The 18290-nt window shown below is 44.4% G+C and overlaps 1 protein-coding gene and 1 non-coding gene across 6 annotated transcripts in view; both read right to left on the reverse strand.

Annotated features, from left to right (window-relative positions):
- SH3RF3 (SH3 domain containing ring finger 3) overlaps positions 1-18290 on the reverse strand; it is a 351737-nt gene that overhangs the window by 35944 nt on the left and 297503 nt on the right. For all 5 annotated transcript variants that reach the window (XR_004952017.1, XM_016162959.2, XM_016162958.2 and 2 more), the window contains one exon: positions 13977-14308. Coding sequence is in view for 4 of the 5 variants with exons in the window: in XM_016162959.2 (XP_016018445.2) it covers positions 13977-14308 (332 nt within the window). In the remaining variant the exon portion in view is untranslated. The remainder of the gene's footprint in view (positions 1-13976; positions 14309-18290) is intronic.
- Positions 543-661, reverse strand: LOC118606023. The gene has a single exon (XR_004952294.1). It is a non-coding gene; the product is annotated as a 5S ribosomal RNA (ribosomal RNA).

Below are 18290 nucleotides of genomic sequence, written 5' to 3' on the forward strand. Positions count from 1 at the left end.
GTGGATATGACCAACATCTACAATCATCTGACTTTAAGGCGATTACCCTCCATAATGTAGGGGTTCCTTATCTCCTTATCTATTTGGTCAAAGGCTTGAAGAGCAGAATTGAGGTTTCCTTGGAAAGAAGAAATTCTGCCTCAAGACTGAGCATCAACTTCTGCCTCAGTTTTCAGCCTGCTGGCCTGCCCCTCATATTTTGGATTCCAGACTACAATGTCAACTCTTTCTTGAGTCTCCAGCCCGACAATCTCAGACGTGCCAGCCCCCACAAACACATGAGCCAATTCCCCTGGTTCTGTTTCTCTGGAGAGATTTTGGCACCAAGAGTGTTTCTAGAGGAACAGAACCTTAAACGTGAGTTTTCTCACTTGGTTTTGTGTTTTCTGAAATTGGCTCTCTAAGCTGATTAGATTTAAAGGCTCTATGACTATTTTCAGTGGTAAAGAGAACAGTGATCTTCCTTGGTATGGTGTGCAATAGAGATATATAAACTAACACCATCAGATACATCTCATCGAACATTTTTCTCTTTTTTTTCACGCCTACAGCACCTGGTCTTTCTAAGCGGTCTCCCATCCAAGTACTAATCAGGCCCAACCCTGCTTAGCGTCTGAGATCAGATGGGATCGGGTGTGTTCAGGGTAGCATGGCCGTAGACTCATCAAACATTTTTAAGAGGTAAAATTCTGGATAACCATATGACATCTTAGGAAATTTTGTCAAACTTGTGAGTATAATAAGATGAGCTGATGGCTTTTAACTGCACTGGAAAAATGCTGAGTTCAGGATTTCAAATTCCCAGCTCAAGTGACACATAAGCGACCTGAAAGTTTTTACATCTGCCCTTAAAGAAACCCTTACCTCCTGTGACCCTAGAGCTGAGATTTCTGAAAATTCAACCCAGAGTTTCAGCCTACGAGTGGCCAAATTACCATGCAGACTGAACACCCAACCACACAGAATATCTATTATTAAAGTGAGGACATCGATTGGGAAGGACTAGAATCCTGAAAATTGGAATGGCGATAAATGGTTAGATTCTTATGAAGCTTGGGACACTGAACTCCAAGTTTCTTTGCCAGTAGAAGCAGCCCCTACAACCCTGAGGAGGTAGTCCTACTTTCCCTGAGGAATCCATTCTGCCCCTGCCAAAGTAGCTGCCCTGCAAAAACAATGCCGACATCCTCAGGACCCACCTCCACCACAGCCCTCTGCTTCTAGACCCATAATTAGGCTCAAGTCTGAGTGGGCTCCGAACGGTGAGGTACAAGTACGGCCCATGAAGAAGTGTGTTATACAGCAACAGAACTGCATGACGTTTCCAACTTATACAAAAATAAATCTGTGTGGGAATATGTGTGGGAATGGATATTAAGGGTGTAGGATAATGGTGAAAGAAACATAAAATTAGAGCAAGCTGAATTTATTGATTTTAGCCAACTAAAAAGATTTTGGATTTAATGTTATGGCCCAAGGGATTAGAAAGGGCTCTAACAGTTTATTTGGTTGGTTGGCTGGAACATGGACCAAAGCGTTCATACAGTAAATTAGGCCGAAATGCCAAACCTGCCTTGGTATGCTGTGGATATAGGGATCCGAATCTTTAGGAAGACTGGAATGTTAGAGTGGATTTATCATGTAAGACCTGCTCACCTGCCTGGGGATGGGCCGGACACACCTTCCACTGCTACTGAGAGAAACATATTTATGAACAGAGCTTCGGCATCCTTGAAGAGGTCTGTGATCGCTTGTCTATGTAGACTGGACCTTACAGTAAGAACTGCAGCATTGAAATTGGGAACCCTGAATGTAATGGGAGTAACTGGGACCAAGTGGTAGCACTTAACTGCCAAAGACAAGCTGAGCGTGGTTACCATAATGGACAGCAGAGTCAAATCATCAGTCAGAATAGCCTGAATTGCGTAGATCTATGGCATTGGGTGGTTGATCACAGTTTCCCTAGGAAGTAGCTGCGTCCACTAAATTCTAACCTGATCTGTCTAAGCAGAAGAGTTCTAGGTCTAGTGAGCAGAAGTCTAACTAGAATCACAAAAACAGAGGGTCACGGCCTCTCAGTCAATTCCTAGACTTACAATTTACAAACCCAGAACCCCTTCAGTGAAGGAGAAGCCAGGTTCTCCTTCCCAGCCTTTCCCAAAAGGACCTACAGCTCTTTTACCAGGATAACTGTGAATTGGGGAAAAGGAAATAATCAGACTTTTAAAGGACTATTGGACATTGGCTCTGAAATGGCATTTGGAGACCCAAAATGTCATTGTGATCTACCAGTCAGTGTAGGAGCTAATGGATGTGAGGAGATCAATGGAGTTTTAGCTCAGGTATATCTCACAGTGGGCCCAGTGGGTCCTTGAACCCATTCTGTGATTTTTCCCCAGATCCAGAATACATAATTAGAATAGACATGCTCAGCAACTGGCCGAACCCTCACGTTGATTCCTTGACCTGTGGAACCAGGGCTATTATGGTGGGAAAAACCAAATGTAAACCACTAGAACTGCTTCTACCCAGGAAAGTAAATCAAAAGTAGTACTGCATCTCTGGAAGGACTGCAGAGATTAGAGTCATCATCAAGGACTTGAAGTTGCAGGGGTGGGATTCCTGCCACATCCCCTTTGACTCTCCTATCTGGCCTGTGCAGAAGACAGATGGATCTTGGAGAATGACAGTGGTTCATTATAAGCTTAACCAGATGGTGATTCAACTGCAGTTGTCTACCAGATGTGGTTTCGTTGCGTGAGCAAATTAACACATCTCTTGTTACATGGTTTGCAGTTATTGACCTAGCAAATGCTTTTGTCTCTATTCCTGTTAACAAAAAACACTAGAAGCAGTTTTCTTAAACCTGGTAAAGCAGCAATATACCTTCATTCTTCTACCTCAGGGGTATATCAACTCTGCAATTATAATTTATAATTTAGCTCACAGGGATCTTGATCACTTTTTTCTTTCACAAGAGATCAGTCCATTATATCGATGACGTTATGCTGATTGAATCTAGTGAGCATTAAGCTTATTGGATACCAGACTTTGTGTGTTGGAGAGTGAAGAAGAAATCCAACAAAAATAAGGGGCCTTCTACCTCACTAAAATCTAGGGCTCCACTGGTGCAGGCATGTTGAGCTATCCCTTCTAAGGTGAATGATAATTTGTTGCACCTGGCCCCACTAACAACCAAAAGAGACATAATACAAATGGGCCTTTTTGGATTTTGCAGGCAACAATGTCCTCATTTGGGTGTGCTACTCTAGTCCATTTATCGAGTGACCAGAAATCTTAGTTTTGAGTGGCTCCCAGAACCGGAGAAGATGCTGCAATAGGTCCAGGCTGCTCTGTCATGTGGCCCTATGATCCGGCAAATGCAATGGGGCTTGAAATGTCAATGGCAGATAGGAATGCTGTTTGGAGCATTTGGTAGGCCGATAGAAAAAAATTGCAGCTCACACCCTTAGGATTTTGGAGCGAACCCCTGCCATCCTCTTTAAATAACTACCCTTCTCTTGAGAAATAGCTTTGGGCCCACTACTGGGCTTACTAGAGAATGAATGCTTAAAGATGGGCTGCCAAGTGACCATGTGACCTGGGCTGCCCATCATGAACTGGGTGTTACCTTAGTCACCAAACTCTAATGCTGGAAGTGCACAGCAGCATTCCATGATTAAATGGATGTGGTATATACATGGTCGGGCCCAAGCAGGCTGTTAGGCACAGTGGCCTAAATGCCCTTGATCCAACTCCTGCTACATTGCCTTCTCTCTCCCAGCCTGCATCTATGGCCTCTTGAGGAGTTCCCTATGACCAGTTGACAAAAGAAGAGAAGACTCAGGCCTGGTTTACAGACATGGAGGAACCACCCCAAAGTGGACAGCTGCAACACTACAGCTTCTTTATGGGGCATCCAACAAAGACAGTGGTGAAGAGAAATCCTCCAAGTGGGTAGAACTGTGAGCAGCACTTTGAGTCCTTGGTTGTTAATTCTGTTTGGAATGAGAAATGGCTAGATGTGTGATTGAACTGATTCACAGGCTGTGGCCAATGGTTTGGCTATATGGTCAGGGACTTGGAAGGGCCAGAATTGGAAAACTGATGACAGGAAGCCTGGGGAAGTGGTACGTGGAGAGACTTTTATTAATTGGAAAGAAATGTGGAAATAAATTTGTGTCCCATGTGAATGCTCGCCAAAGGCTGACCTCAGCAGGGGAGGATTTTAGTGACCCCATCTGTGGATACCAGTCATCCTCTTTCCCCAGCTGGTCCTGTCAAAGTGGCTACGGTGGCAGAATAAAGGTTATGGGTGGGCTCAATATCATGGACTTTCATTCATCAAGGCCATCTTGGTCATAGCCAGTGCTGAGTGGCCAATTTACCAGCAGCAGAGGCCAAGGCTGAGCTCCCAATATGGCACCATTCTCTGGGGTGACCAGCCAGAAACCTGGTGGCAGGCTGATTGCCTTGGGCCCCTTCCACCATGAAATGGGCAGCATGGCGTTTCTATTGTAATAAACGCTTACTCTAAATATGGTTTCACCTTCCTTGCATGCAATGTTTCTGCCAAAACTATTCTTCGTGAACTTACACAATATTGTACACACCCTAGTATTCTACACAGCATTGCTTCTGATCAAGGAACTCAATTTGTAGCAAAAGAAGTTTGTCAGTGGGCCCATATTCATGGATTTCATTGGTCTTACCATGTTTCTTACCATCCTGAAGCAGCTGGCTTGATGGAATGGCCTTCTGAAGATTCGGTTAGCAGTACCTTGAAGGTAGCAGTACCTTGCAGGGTTGGGGCAAGGTTCTCCAAGAGGCTGCTTAGGCTATAAATCAGCATCCAATATGTGGTGCTGCTTCTCTCATGGCTAGGATACACATGTCTAGGAATCAGGGGGTGGAAATAGAAATGGTACCACTCACTGTTACCCCTTGAGATCCAACTGCAAAATTTTTTATTTCTGTCCTCATGACCTTCTGTTCTGTTGGTCTAGAAGTCTTAGTTCCAAAGTAACAAATGTTTCCACCAGGAGACTCAAAAATAATTCCACTGAACTAAAGTTAAGACTGCTACCCAGCCATTTTGAACTCCTCCTGACTCTGAATCAAGTTGTAAAGAAAGTAATTACTGTGCTGGTTGTGGTAACTGATGCTGACCACCAAGGGGAAGTTGGGCTGCTGCTCCACAATAGAGATGAGGAAGAGCCTGAACACAAGACATCCCTTAGGGTACCTTGTAACCTGTGATAAATGTCGATTAAGAAGCACAAAAACCCAATTCAGGCATAATGGCTCAATCCTTTCAGGAATGAACATTTGGGTCACCCCACCACATAAGAACCACAACCAGGTAGGTGCTTGGGAAAGGAAAAGGGAATATAGAAGGAGTAACAGAAGAAGCTATAAGCAGTTATGAAAACAAGAACTGTAATTGTCATGGCTATTTCCTCCTTATTTTGTTATGAATATGTCGGTGTATGTATGTATGCATATATATATATATCATATACATAAAATATTTTTGTTTCCCTCATTCTCTTATCCCCTTTTCATGTAACATAAGTTGTACTGACTTTACATCACAACATTTAAGTTATAAGATATCAAGGAGAAGAGTGAACAACATCTAAGGACTTCACATCCTCTTCTGGGGAAAGGGTTCATGCATTTTCAGTGGTACAGAGAAAAGTTGTATCATGTTAGGCAGAGGTATGACTTCACTACTGTCTTTACTTGGAGACTAAGGATGGTTTACAGAGATGGGTGCTGAGTTGACAATGGGTAGACTGTGATGGTTAGTTAATTTATGTGTCAACTTGGCTAGGCTGTGGTGCCCAGTGTTTAGCCGAACACTAGTCTAGATATTTCTGAGAAGGTATGCTGTAGTTGTGATTAGCTTCTACAACAACCAGCTGATTTTAAGTAAAGGAGATTACTTAGGGCATGTACCTCCATAATGGGGGCGGGCCTCATGTGTCAGCTGGATACCTTAAGAGCAATCTGAGGTTTCCTGGGGAAGAAGAATTTTTGCCTCAATGCTACAGCATCAACTCCTGCCTGAGTTCTTCTACTGTTGGCCTGCCACACAGAGTTTTGGCTTGCCAGCCTCCACAGCCAGAGCCATTCCTAAATAAATATTTATATCTATATCTCCTATTTGTTCTGTTTCTCTGGAGAACCCTGACTGATACCAATCAATAATTAGTTTTTAGCAGTTGGTTGGCAAAGACATTTATTTGTATTTTAATATTAAACAAGCTGAAGTCTAAGAGATTTGTCTAAGGTGATATAAAATGAAGGAGAGAAAAAATAAGTTAGAAGGCAGATGATACAAGCCAGAAATCTAGCTATTACTGCTAGCCATACAAAGAGATCATAGAGCAATAACATTTTATTAAATTGACTCATTAGTTCTACTTGAGATTATGGATAGAAAGATTATGAATCCCCTAAAAAGACTCATTAGCTTTACTTTCACGTTATATGAAAATGTGTCTTGTACTTTATTAAGATGTAGCCTAGAAGGAATTACTAAGCACATAAAATATCAGACGAATAATTCTGATATTCCAAGAGTGACATCACCCTAGAAGGAAATGATGGTAGAAAGTTGTCCTACCCCGCTGAGGTGACAGAATGCTCTTTGCTTTTACCACTACTGTCTGGGTGCTCAATGAAACAAAACGAAACCACAACAAACTAAATGATGATGCCAACACTTCTATTCTTTCTTGCCATTGCCCTCAGTTATGTTACAGAATGGAAAAACACTTGCAAGGTCTTTAGAACATTAGAGAAACATTAGAGATGTCCCATCATGCTGACATTGTTTGCCTTCTGGGAAGGGCAGCCTGTTGGGCCCACTCTGTTTGCCTTCTAGTAGGGTTTATGGGGTGTGTATATGTGTTTTCTTTCTTTTTTCTTTTTCTTTTTCTTTCTTTCTTTTTTTTTTTTTTTGAGCTGATTCCATTAGTTGAGATCTTCTGGGTGTGGAAGACTGGAAAAAAATATCCCATGTCTTTATGAGCAATGTGAGGATATGGCAATAAAAAAGGAAGGCGGTATCAGTGGTTAAATTTGGCAAAATAGAATCAAAATTTGCTGTGGGAATCAAGTGTGCCCAGTGGCTCATGGTCATTGTAATGCCACTCAAATGTCTACATTCTACATCTCCAGCCATGCTTCGTATTCATCTCTTGGTGTCCAGGAGCACTGTGTCAGCAGAGGGTAAATTCCCCCCACAATCCTGATTAGTTACAGTGAACTTTGCCCTCCAGGGATGGTTATAGAAACCCCATAGCAAATACAGGTGATTCACAAATTCTTTTCTATTTCTAGAGTTTAATACTATTTTAAAAATAAATTTTGGTTCAATGCTTTGCAGTTGAAATCCAACTTACGACTAAAACAGTTTTCTTGGGTTCCATCCATCATTCAGGTATGAAAGTGACACCTTAAAAAAATGCTTTATATCTGTGTTTCCTGGTGGACACAGGAAAAAAATAAACCAGGAAATAAAACCTCCAGTTCCTGAGAAGATGAATAAATACCATTTCACAAATGATCTGGCAATGTTAAGTGTCTTTTTTTCTAAAACTACAAAATAAAATCCCCTTTTAATCTTTTATTAGAAGCCTCAGGGATATAAATTTTATATCTGTATCTATCTCATAATTCTTGGGATCTGGCCCTTGATGAACTATCAAATTCTTAACAATGATTTCTAGTTTTTTATTCCAAATATTATGTTAAGCATTATGAGATTAACTAATTTATTCCTCTCTAAAGCTCGGGATGGTAGATGCTATCATCTCTATTTTACAGACATAGAGACTGAGGTATTGTAAGGCAAAGGAGCTTGCCCAAAGCCTCACTGTTGGTAAATACAAGAGCCCTGATTTACACCAGACAGCCATGCCTCAGACCTGCCTCTATGTTAATTAATTGATTTGTGCCTTCTTTCTCCAAATTCAAGTTGCACTCATTATTGAAGCAATTTTGGCTCCTGCTCCCTCTCCTCATCCCTAGCCAGACCCTGAGTGCTCAATGCCACACGCCCCTGAGCACCCAACGGAAGAAGCTGGCCAGTAGCAGCGGAGTAGAGGAGCTGGGCACTCACTCACTGGTTTTATTTCTAGTGGTTATTAGTTGCCTGGCCTTGGACAGGGCATCTCACCCTCAGGACCTGCATGTTCACACCTGTACTCTCCACAAAGCTGAGATCTGGAAGTGCATTGGATGGAGTCTCATCCACGACAAAGTGCAAGGGTTTCTATAGGAGAACTGGGGAGAGAGGAGGGGTAGCCTAGCCTGTGATGCCTCCTGGCTTTCCACAGACCAGGGTGGGGCCACTGTCCTGTCCCACTAGGGGGTCTGTGCTCTAATGGGCGTGAGGAAGAAGTTGTTGCTCTTGTCACCAGGAAAGTGACGTTTCAGCAGCATGCCCTCTTCCAAAAATAAGTTGCCCATAAAACTTCAGAATGCTGCTGTTTTGACAGCTGGGATCTATGCTTTCAGGATGGGTTCGTTTTCAGCCTGACAATTACTCATCAGCCAAATGTCAGCTTTCCTCATCCCACAGAAGGCAGCCCAGCTACAGGGAGTGGAGGAGAAGGTCTGAAGTCACAGCGCCCACATCAGACAGAAAGGGCCCCTCTGCCCAGCCAGAGCACCAACACCAGTGCGGGGGGCAGGCAGAGCCGCCCAGCATGAGTGTCCCTGGGGGGAAGTGGGCCACAGCTGACCAGCTGACTGCCAGACTCCTCGGTGACTCATTCCTGAGGCATACAGGGTTTTCAAAGCACACAGGGATGTGTCACATGGGCCCGTGGGCCCAGTGATGCTTTACGAGTCATCCTCGTCTGCTGTGGCCACACGTGAGACTCAGCTCTGGTCTGAGGGTCTCTGCATGTTTGGGCCTGACACCAGCAGGCAGGCCAAGTGCAAGCACTCCCTCAAGAGGTCAGTGTGAGGATGAGGCCTACTGTGGAATTCAGTACTGGCGAAGTCAGACCCAGTCCATTCCCACTTCCCATTTAATGTCAACAAATGCAGTGGAACACCACCCCACCGCCGGTTGGGCTGGTGGGGCTCACCCACTAGTTTGTGATGGCAGGAAGACATCTGCCTGTCTCAAAACTGGAATCATGCTGGCAGCATGAAATGTTGGTTACACAGCAGCCCCTTTCCCAGACGACATTTTTGAAATAGCACAAGTAAAGGCTTGCTTACTGCAGTGAGCCCCATGGGAGAGAAAATAAATTCACATACCAGTGACCCTTCACTTTAGAAAAAGCTGTCTGGTTGTCCTAAAGAACTTCATTCTCAAGATTTCTTTAGATTGTACGTTCCTGGGTTTTCATTAAAAATATAACTATAGTCCTATATATATATGTGACTTTTTATCATCTATCTCATACACACACACACACACACACACACACACACACACACACACACTTTTAAATGGGTGAGGTGTAGATAATAAAGAACAAGTTCATCTGCAAACATATTTCCCATAGTGTCCTTGCTATGGGCCAGGCCGACATACAAACTGTTGTTATGGGTCAGTCTGTGAGGTCTCTTGTTCCTTTCAGACCAAATCAGTTCTCCCAAAGCCTTAATTATAAAGGTCATGCCAACCACATGGATCTGGCCAAGTGGTTCTGTAATGGAGGCTCCAGCTGCAGCTGAGTCCAATGTGGAACCAGAAGGCAGACGCTCGGGTGCACATGCCCCTCTCTGGGGCCAAACTCATGGCCTCCTGCCAGCAGCTACCCCAGACTTCTCACTTTGGGACTCCTGAACAAGCTAAACATACCTGTTGAAGTTATGGCCTCACATGCACTGGAGAGCCCACCATGCATCAGCACACAGAAGCCAAGACAGCACTGACCTAGAAGCTGAGAAGCAGAGTTCTTATCTTGGCTTCACTGCCTGTGTTGGGTGACCCTAGACAAGTCTTTCAACATCTCTGAGTCTCAGGAGCACCACTGAAAGTGAGGAGTTTAATGAAAAGATCTTTAGTGGTTTTTTTCAGTTATGACTTTCTATAATTCTATGGAATTGAAACTATCTCATCCATAAGCAGAAAGTTAACTTTATTTTAACCCATAAAGCAAAGACTTTCTCATTAGTCATGGCAGTGAAAACTCATTAGTAGCAGTTTTTCCAGCTATCACTAGATGCCTTCTATGAGCAAGGTGCTCTTCAGGGCCCTGAGACTTTTTTGAAATACGTTTTGCAGCAGGACTGAGCACACTCAACAATTGTTTTCCCCAATGTCCTGATGCTGCTGTGTGTCATGCAAGCTGATCTAGTTGGTTTCGTTCTATGTATTCTATTCAGTCTAAATAAAATGTTGGTCTAAATACACTAAATTGGTTTTGTGGCCCATGAATGGGTAATTTGCAAACATTAACAATAGGAGAGCATGACATGAAGAAGAAGCATGACAGTAGAAGAGTCACAGCATGGGACATAGTTAACCGAAGAGGAAGAGTAAGACAGCCAGAGGCTCAGAGCTCAGGTAAGGGAAAGAGCACATCCTGTGTCCTTTGATCAGGTCTTAAATTCCACCCTCTGCCCAGCGCCAGACGACTTCAACCGCTGAGCAGTGGGTGGTTGACATGAGGCCCTGCAAGAACTGCCTTACTGCCTCATGGCTGCTCACGGGCTCCTCAGCCTTGGGACATAACATCTGGCCTCTGTGCAGGCTGTTCCCTCAGCCTGGAAGTTCCTCCCACCTGTCAGACAGAGGCTTTCTCAGGAACTCTCCCAGTATCCCAACCAGGCACCCTTCTCAGCCCCCTGGCCGCATGCCCAGGCCTGTCACACTCAATTGCAGTTTCCTGCTTACCAGTCTCATCTCTGTACTAGATTCTGTGTCCCTCTGACTAGGGCTGAAGCTTCCATCACTATAGACCCCAAGGCCTAGCACGTTGCCTGGCTCATACATGTGCTCATTGCAACAGCTGAGTGAGTACTTGAGTGACTTCTAGCTAGGTGGCCAGGAAAGGCTTTAAGGTCAGATGCTCATGGCTGTAGGATGGCCACGAGCTTCTTCTTCCCTTCTGAGCATGTCACCGCTGCCGGTCACTGACTGTAGTCTCTGTCTGGGTGGCCAGGAGCCCCATCAGTCAGGGTTTTCTCTCACAAGCACATGCTTGGAAGATCCTGGATCAAATTTCAGCAGAGCTGGGCACTGTGAAAACACGTAGGCACTGAGGTTTGGGTCTCTGTGAACACTGGGGCTGGGAGCTCCATCTCTTCCCCAGGGAAAATTCAATAACAGAAACAGCCTGCAGAATACTGCCAGTTGCTTAAAAAACTCTTTTGCCATACTTAGACATGTGTGTATCTAGATGGATTACCCAGAAATAAATTTGAAACTGACCACGGTGTTCTCGAGGTTGGGAAAAATCTGCTCAGTCGTAGTTGTGGTGGGCCAAGGACGGTGCACACTGCTGGCTCAGGGCACACACACCACACAGTTTGCCTGCTTGTGAGGAATGGGATTTAAATAGCCATTGTCTCAGCTCTTCTGCCAGAAATAGCAACTGTGGATATTTGCACCTTAACTATAAATTAGGAAAAATTCAACTGGGAATATGGAAGGGTAAAACATTAACAGGTGCTTTTTCAGACCAGTGCTTTATTATCATAATTATTATTTACTTTGTTTGAAAGGTGAGACATGAAAACTGCACATAACTCTTAGGAGGATGATGTACTTGTCTACTAGTCAGAGTTTGACATTGACGATTGCTGTTGTACCTATGGACACTTAATCTCATGAAGCCCATCTCATTTCCTTCCTGGGAGCACAGCATAAACTGCTCCCTGTGCTGTGAGGAGCCTGGGCCCAAGCTCACGCACAGCTGGGTACAGACCGCTGTCGGCCTGTGCATTTCCACTGCCAGGCTCAACCTGGGGAGCGGTCTGAGCTAAGCTGACATATCTGTTGCTTTCCATCGGGAGGCAGGGCTTCTTCCTTCCAAGGTGCCTTTCAACAGGGACACTTCGGGTGTCCCCTGGACTCAACTATTCCTTGCTGATGTAGAAGAATTGTTAGCAGAGAATAAACCTTGAGTTTAAGCAAAACACCTGCTAAATGTTGAGAGCAGACCAGGGCTAGTTCTCATTAGCGACAGACACACTGAAGAGGGCAGAGATGATGAACAATGTCACTCTCCATGTAGATTCCTACAAACCTGACTCTCCTTAGTAATGAGCCACATTGAAGCCAGCCATATCACTTTCACAACTAGAGAGATGAAATTTTGGGGCCAAAAAAAAAAACAAACCCAGAAATGTTTACAGAGCTATTATGGCTCTTCCCTTTTCAAGCTGGTCCCATTTTTTTTCTCAGCAGTTCAGGGGCCTACGGGATCGTGTCTTCCAGGAAAAATGTCCAAGTGAGAGGGCGGGACCATACCTCACTTCCACCTCCCTACAAGATCCAGCCACATCTGCTAATAAGGCTGCTGGTAGACGGAAGCAGATCAAGGTGTAAACAATGTTCAGAGAAAGGTGGACACAAAATGCAGAGCGATTATTTCACTTCACGCCCAGGCGCTATGTCAGCTGAGAGTTCAGCAGCAGTGGCTGAGACTGGGGCCTCTTCCACACCAGTTAGCATGGGAATACTATTTCTCTGGACCGGATGAGACAGGTGGTAACAAGGCCTTAGCCTTGGTCCAGAGGCCCTGACGAGTCTGGTGTGCGCATCTTCGCTGGGTTCCTAGACTCCCGCATACACAGGGTGCTGAGTGGGTGGGTGTACCTCCAGGGGATCCTGGGCTTGATGGACTGAACAGTGAAGGCTGGTTTTGCTATTGTCCCCAAAAGACATGTGCTCACTTTGAATATACCATCTAGTGTCGAGGGTCTCACTTGAACCCTGGCTAGCGCAGTCTAATCAAAAGACTAGTTTTATACAGAAAGGTTTTAAAAGATCCACAAAGTGAGGACAAGAAGAACATGAAAATAAACCTTTCATACAACAAGGCTGATAAAGAGAGTGGTTCCCTGCTGAAGATTTAGACCTGCACTGTCTACAGAGCCACAGGCAGCACAGGGCCCTGAGCACGGAAGCTGTCTCGCTGTCTTTCTCATTTGCTATTAAAGACTGAATGTGCAAAAAGGTAGAAGAGCTCATCAACAACTTTTAAAATATAGATTACATGCTGAAATGATAATACTTTCGGATATTGGGTTTAATAGATTATACCATTAAAATGAATTTCACTTTTTATCTTTGAATTATTTTTTAACTTTTTAAAAAGGTGGCTATTGGAAGATTTTAAATTAGATATGTGGCTTGATTTATATTTTTATTGGACAGCACTGATTTAGAAATCTGGATTCTAATCTTGGCTAATCCAATGTTTAGCTGGGCGACAACTGAGGCAAGCCCGCTGGGCTCAGAGTTCCTTCATGGTTAAAAGAAGAGCTGAAAATGCGGAGTACACCAACCACCAGGCTGGCATCCTCCTTTCTTTTCTCCTCAGTAAACAGGCCTGTCCCATGTGGTTGAACAGGTTTTGGCCTGCACGAGGATGACACATTGAAGGGAGTGGGCGTGTTCGCACTGCACATAAGCAGATTTGTATATTTATTATTATAATATCCTGGCACACGGCAATAAGTATGTCGTTCTGACAAAATGAGTATATTACAATGATTTCACAACAGATGGAACTAAAGCGTCTTGAGGAGGAGACATATTTTGGTGATTTGCATAAAAACTGTAGTTGGACTCTGGTCAACCCTACCAGGACTTGAGGCCTGCCTGAATTCCACTTCAAGGACCAGTTGCTTTGCTGGTCTGGCCTCCATGTCCATCATGTGCCCGATGCATCCGAAGACAGGAACTCAGTGCCCACATTCGAGTCTTAATTGTACAAAGAGTTAAAATCACCAGCTGGGTCTGGGTCAAAGCTCGCCCAGGATGGGCCACTTACCTTTTCATTTTTCTTCTCATCTGGTTTGCATCCCGTGTTGGTGGGGCTGGATGATGACAGGCCACTGATGGCCCCCCCTCCAGCCTCCCCGTTGAGGTTGGCAGCATTGACGTTGGGAGGTGTGATGGCTGATGCTGCTGACATGAGCGGGATGACTGATCGGGGGCATGGGACCCCAGTGCCGGTCTGCATCGGGGGCTGGTGGATGTGCTGCGGGGACACCATGGAGTGGGGCCTGAGGCTGGCTGTGGGCAGGCGGGATGGGGAGCTCTGGCTGCGCAGGGGCGACACTGTGGCGGTTGGTCGGTCCTGAGCCTGAGCTGAGTGGGCAGCTGGAGCATGGGGTTGGAGAGAGAGCGGGGTGGAAAGGTTAGTTTGCAACCTGCCATGCAGTTGTAATGGACTCTTTCCTGGGATTCGTCTGCCCAGTGCTCAGAGCCTCTCTCAAGTCTCTCCAGACCTGGGCACACGTCACAGGTAGAGGGCCTGAGGCGGAGCACCCCTGAGAACGCACTCCTGTCTTTTCAAAGGCCCGCAGCTGCGGCTGTGCAGAACGGCCCTCCCTCAGGAGGGACAGGAACATCGGGTCCCAGATGACCACAATCCAGAATGAGTCCCAGTTTTCTATAAAGTCTTTTAAATGGTTTTCTCTGCATGACAAACTAATAAGCTCAAAATTATTTTTTTAAATCACCCTTGTTAAAATGTTCATAAAAGTAAAGCCTGTATAAGAAGTAAATCCTTGAAGAAGTCCCAAGCTGCCCCTGAGTTATTAGACACCACTGCATGTAAGGTGGTCATTGTCAACAGTTTGACTTGTTAGTCTAGACCCCAGACTATAATGGCTCAGTCCTTTGTTTCTCACACTTGGTACTTGACCTGGCTGAGCTAGGACAAAGTGCAGGAGGCTGCTTAGCTGATGCGGATCCCAGGAGCAAGCAGGCTGATGTTTCTCCCTGCGGCCGCCTTGAGGAAAGCATCCGCCTCCCACTGCAATTGGCCTGCACCTGAAAGCCTTGGTTTCTGGATTTACAGAATAGGAGCCTCACTTCTACAGACCCACCCACGCGCTGCCAGTAAAATGCTTCCTAAAGATGCTAGGCGTCCTAAGGCAAAACATTTGTAAAAATCTGTCATTTGAAAAGATAGCTCCTCCACCCAGCCTCCTTCCTTTTGACAGAGTGTGGGAGGAGCCTGCGATATCTAAGGAGTGATCTGCCTTCTCCCAAACTCAGGCCACACTCTGTTTCTAGGAGGTGAAATATAAAAAGGCTAATTTATGGTTTTAAAAAGCTATTCAGGGTTTGGGATGGGTTTGGATCTTTACTCAACTTGGCTCCTTGGTTCAAAAAGACCAGGTTAGGCAATTATGCAGATTGATATAGCTACTGGGGTCATTTAATCATCCCCAGAGGTAATCTGTGATTTGGTCAGTGCTCCTGGGGCCATTTATCTGCCTCTTCCCTGGTGTCTGAACTCTCCTTCACCCCAGCCCACCAGCCCTGGGATGAGAAGTGACAGACAGCTCAGCTAGAGAAGAGCAATCATGCTTGGGCCCTAGAACCAGTCTTCAGGGGCTGCTTGGCCCTACTGGAGGGGCCGTATAGCTCACATCCACCTCTGGCTGGCTCCCACATGACTGCCACATTGCCTTGCTAACTCGTGTGCAAAATAAGAGAGGGTATTCTGGAAAGTTCTAAGCCTGACTGCCATGCATTCTCTCTGACGTCATCTAATCTCACCCCTTTTTCTTTTCAGCCACTCTGGCCCCCTAGCTTTTCCTCACACTTGCAGACTCTCTCACCTCAGTGACTTGGTGCCCGCTGAGTCTACAGACTGTCCTTCCCTCAGAGAGCTGCATGGCTGGACCCTTACCAGCTTCCAGGCAGCCACCTTCTCAGAGAGACCTGTCTTCACCAACCTACTGAACATTGCAATTTGCCCCTCTGCAATCTCAGCCCCCCTTTCCCCGATATAATTTTTCTTTTCTCTAAAGCACTTATTTCCTTTTAATTGTCTTTACAATATACCTCTTTACTGTGTACTAATTGTCCATTGTCTGTCTCCCTCCACTATAATGCAAGCTCCATGAGGGCAGGACATTTGCTAACTTACATATTCCAAACAGCTGGAATGGTGCCTGGCATGTAGTAGATGCTTAAAATTTTAAAAATATATGAATGAGTTTTTAAGAAAAGAGAACCTCACCTATAATAGCTCCACAGATTTCACAGAATTAAATCATTGGAGAAGAAAAAAAATACTCTATGAGAAAGAGAAGCGTGACAGAGTACATGGCTGGTAGGGGAATTTGGGATTCCATTGATCTTTAGTAGGATTCACCCTCAATTTCACCCAGCCTGGTGCTGACCTAGACTACTATCCCTCTAGTGAGCCTACTAGTTAACGATGCCAAAACGACCTATGCAACAGATATAGGCCATTTGAAAAAAAAAAGAAAAGCTATTATTTCACAGTCACTGGTGTCCTCTTTCCTCTCTTTAAAGCTTTGACATGTTTCAGTAACTCTGGATTCCATTAACCCAAAATTCCATTAGCCCACGCTTAGTTCAGTGCTCTGTCCCCGGTACCTAGAAATGCTTCTGGCATCCAGTAGGTGCCTTATAAAAAGTAGTTGAATGAATAAATGACCTAATTTATTATCACCTTTCTCCTTTCTCTGTTTTCAGGTTTACCATTTCCTACTTCCTGGGTGAAATGAAAAACTGTAAATTCACACAGCTTCAGGCCAACCTCTCTCTCAGCAACTCCACATCCAGACCCACTCTTCCCTCTAGTCTCGAGGGTACAGGCTCCCACCAGGTCAACCCCCTCGCCCTCATCTCTGTCCTCTCCCCTGGCTCAGCCCTTTCTCCCCTGTGTTTAATGCCTCTATTAGCTTTCCTCCTGAAATTTACTAACCAAGGCAAGTCTCTCCCATTTAAAAAATTCTCCTACTTCTATAATTTTCTTTTTCTAGCTAGTACCTCCTTTCCCTACCTTTCATTATACCTAATATTCTTGAAATAGTGTCAACACCATCTCTTTCTTACTTTTCATTCATTTCACTGTATGATCTGTATTTGCTCTCAGGGCACTTTGCGTCTGTGCTGTGTGTTCTGGATAAATTCCCTTGTATGGCTTTCTAGTGTCACTAATTTCTATATTCAGTCTAGAGTTTATGACACCTACAAAGGTTTTGTATTTAAATAAATATATTTTGCCCTTTCGAAAATTTCAAGTTGATTCTTTTTTCATGTCCATCAATTTCTGATTCATGGCTATCCATATATTTTTTTCTTTATAACACCCTGTTTTTCCTTTCTTTTTTGGAGAATAGATGCTATCCCTCTTTTTCCTCTTAGAGGATCTTAAATATACTGATATCAAAGGCTTTTTCAGATTTCTCTGTTATTTCCCTCTTATTTCTTAAGGTTTTGGGATATCTTTTATGCATTAGTTTCCCCATGCTTTGAGATTTTAGTATGTGGCTCATCTCGATTGTGTCTTCTTGCTGCAGTTTTCTGTCCTTCTATGGTCCTCTGGGACCTCATCACAGAACCAAATGTAATGGAATAGTATGAGGTCTGGTCTAGCAGGGATGGTGCAGATTTAGTCCTCAGGCCAGAGCCAAACTCAGCTCTCTACCCAGTGGGGCTCTCTGTTCTCTCCCTACCTTGAGCAGCAGCTTAATATTGACTATTCCCCAGAAAAAGGCTGCAGCTATTAGAACTAGTGTGACTAGTTCTGGTCCCCTCATACTCAGCAGGGGCTCCCTGTTAATATTCATCTGCAGGACTTGAAAGTCAGCTAATACCACCTGCTTTCATTTTGAGCCCAATAAGCCAGCACTTCAACCCCACTTGCTGCTCTGGGTTCTATTTTGTTTAGACCCATAGAGTTGACTTTTTAAAAAATTAAAAACAAACGAGCAAAACTCTCTGTGTTTAGAACAGAGAAAGTAGGAGACTTCTACGTAAACTTACTTTTCCATACTGTTCAGTTCTTCAGTCACATCCCAGTCTGCTGAAATATGGTTTCTCATGCCACCATTCCATCAAACATTATCTGGATAAGATCAATTACAACTCTGCCTATCTTCAGAAAAAGTACACATTGATCTAGTTGTTTATCTTCACACCAATATGACACCGACTTGATTACTGTAGCTTTATAATATGTCTTGAAATTAGTGTTAGCCTTCCAAATTTGTCGTTCTTTTTGAGATTGTTTTTGGCTATTCTAGGTCCTTTACATACCAATATGAATTTGAGAACCTGACTGTCGATTTCTGAAAAAAGTTGGGTGGGGTCC

Source organism: Rousettus aegyptiacus, unplaced genomic scaffold (assembly GCF_014176215.1).
Source record: "Rousettus aegyptiacus isolate mRouAeg1 unplaced genomic scaffold, mRouAeg1.p scaffold_m13_p_7, whole genome shotgun sequence".
In the NCBI taxonomy this organism is placed as follows: domain Eukaryota; kingdom Metazoa; phylum Chordata; class Mammalia; order Chiroptera; family Pteropodidae; genus Rousettus; species Rousettus aegyptiacus.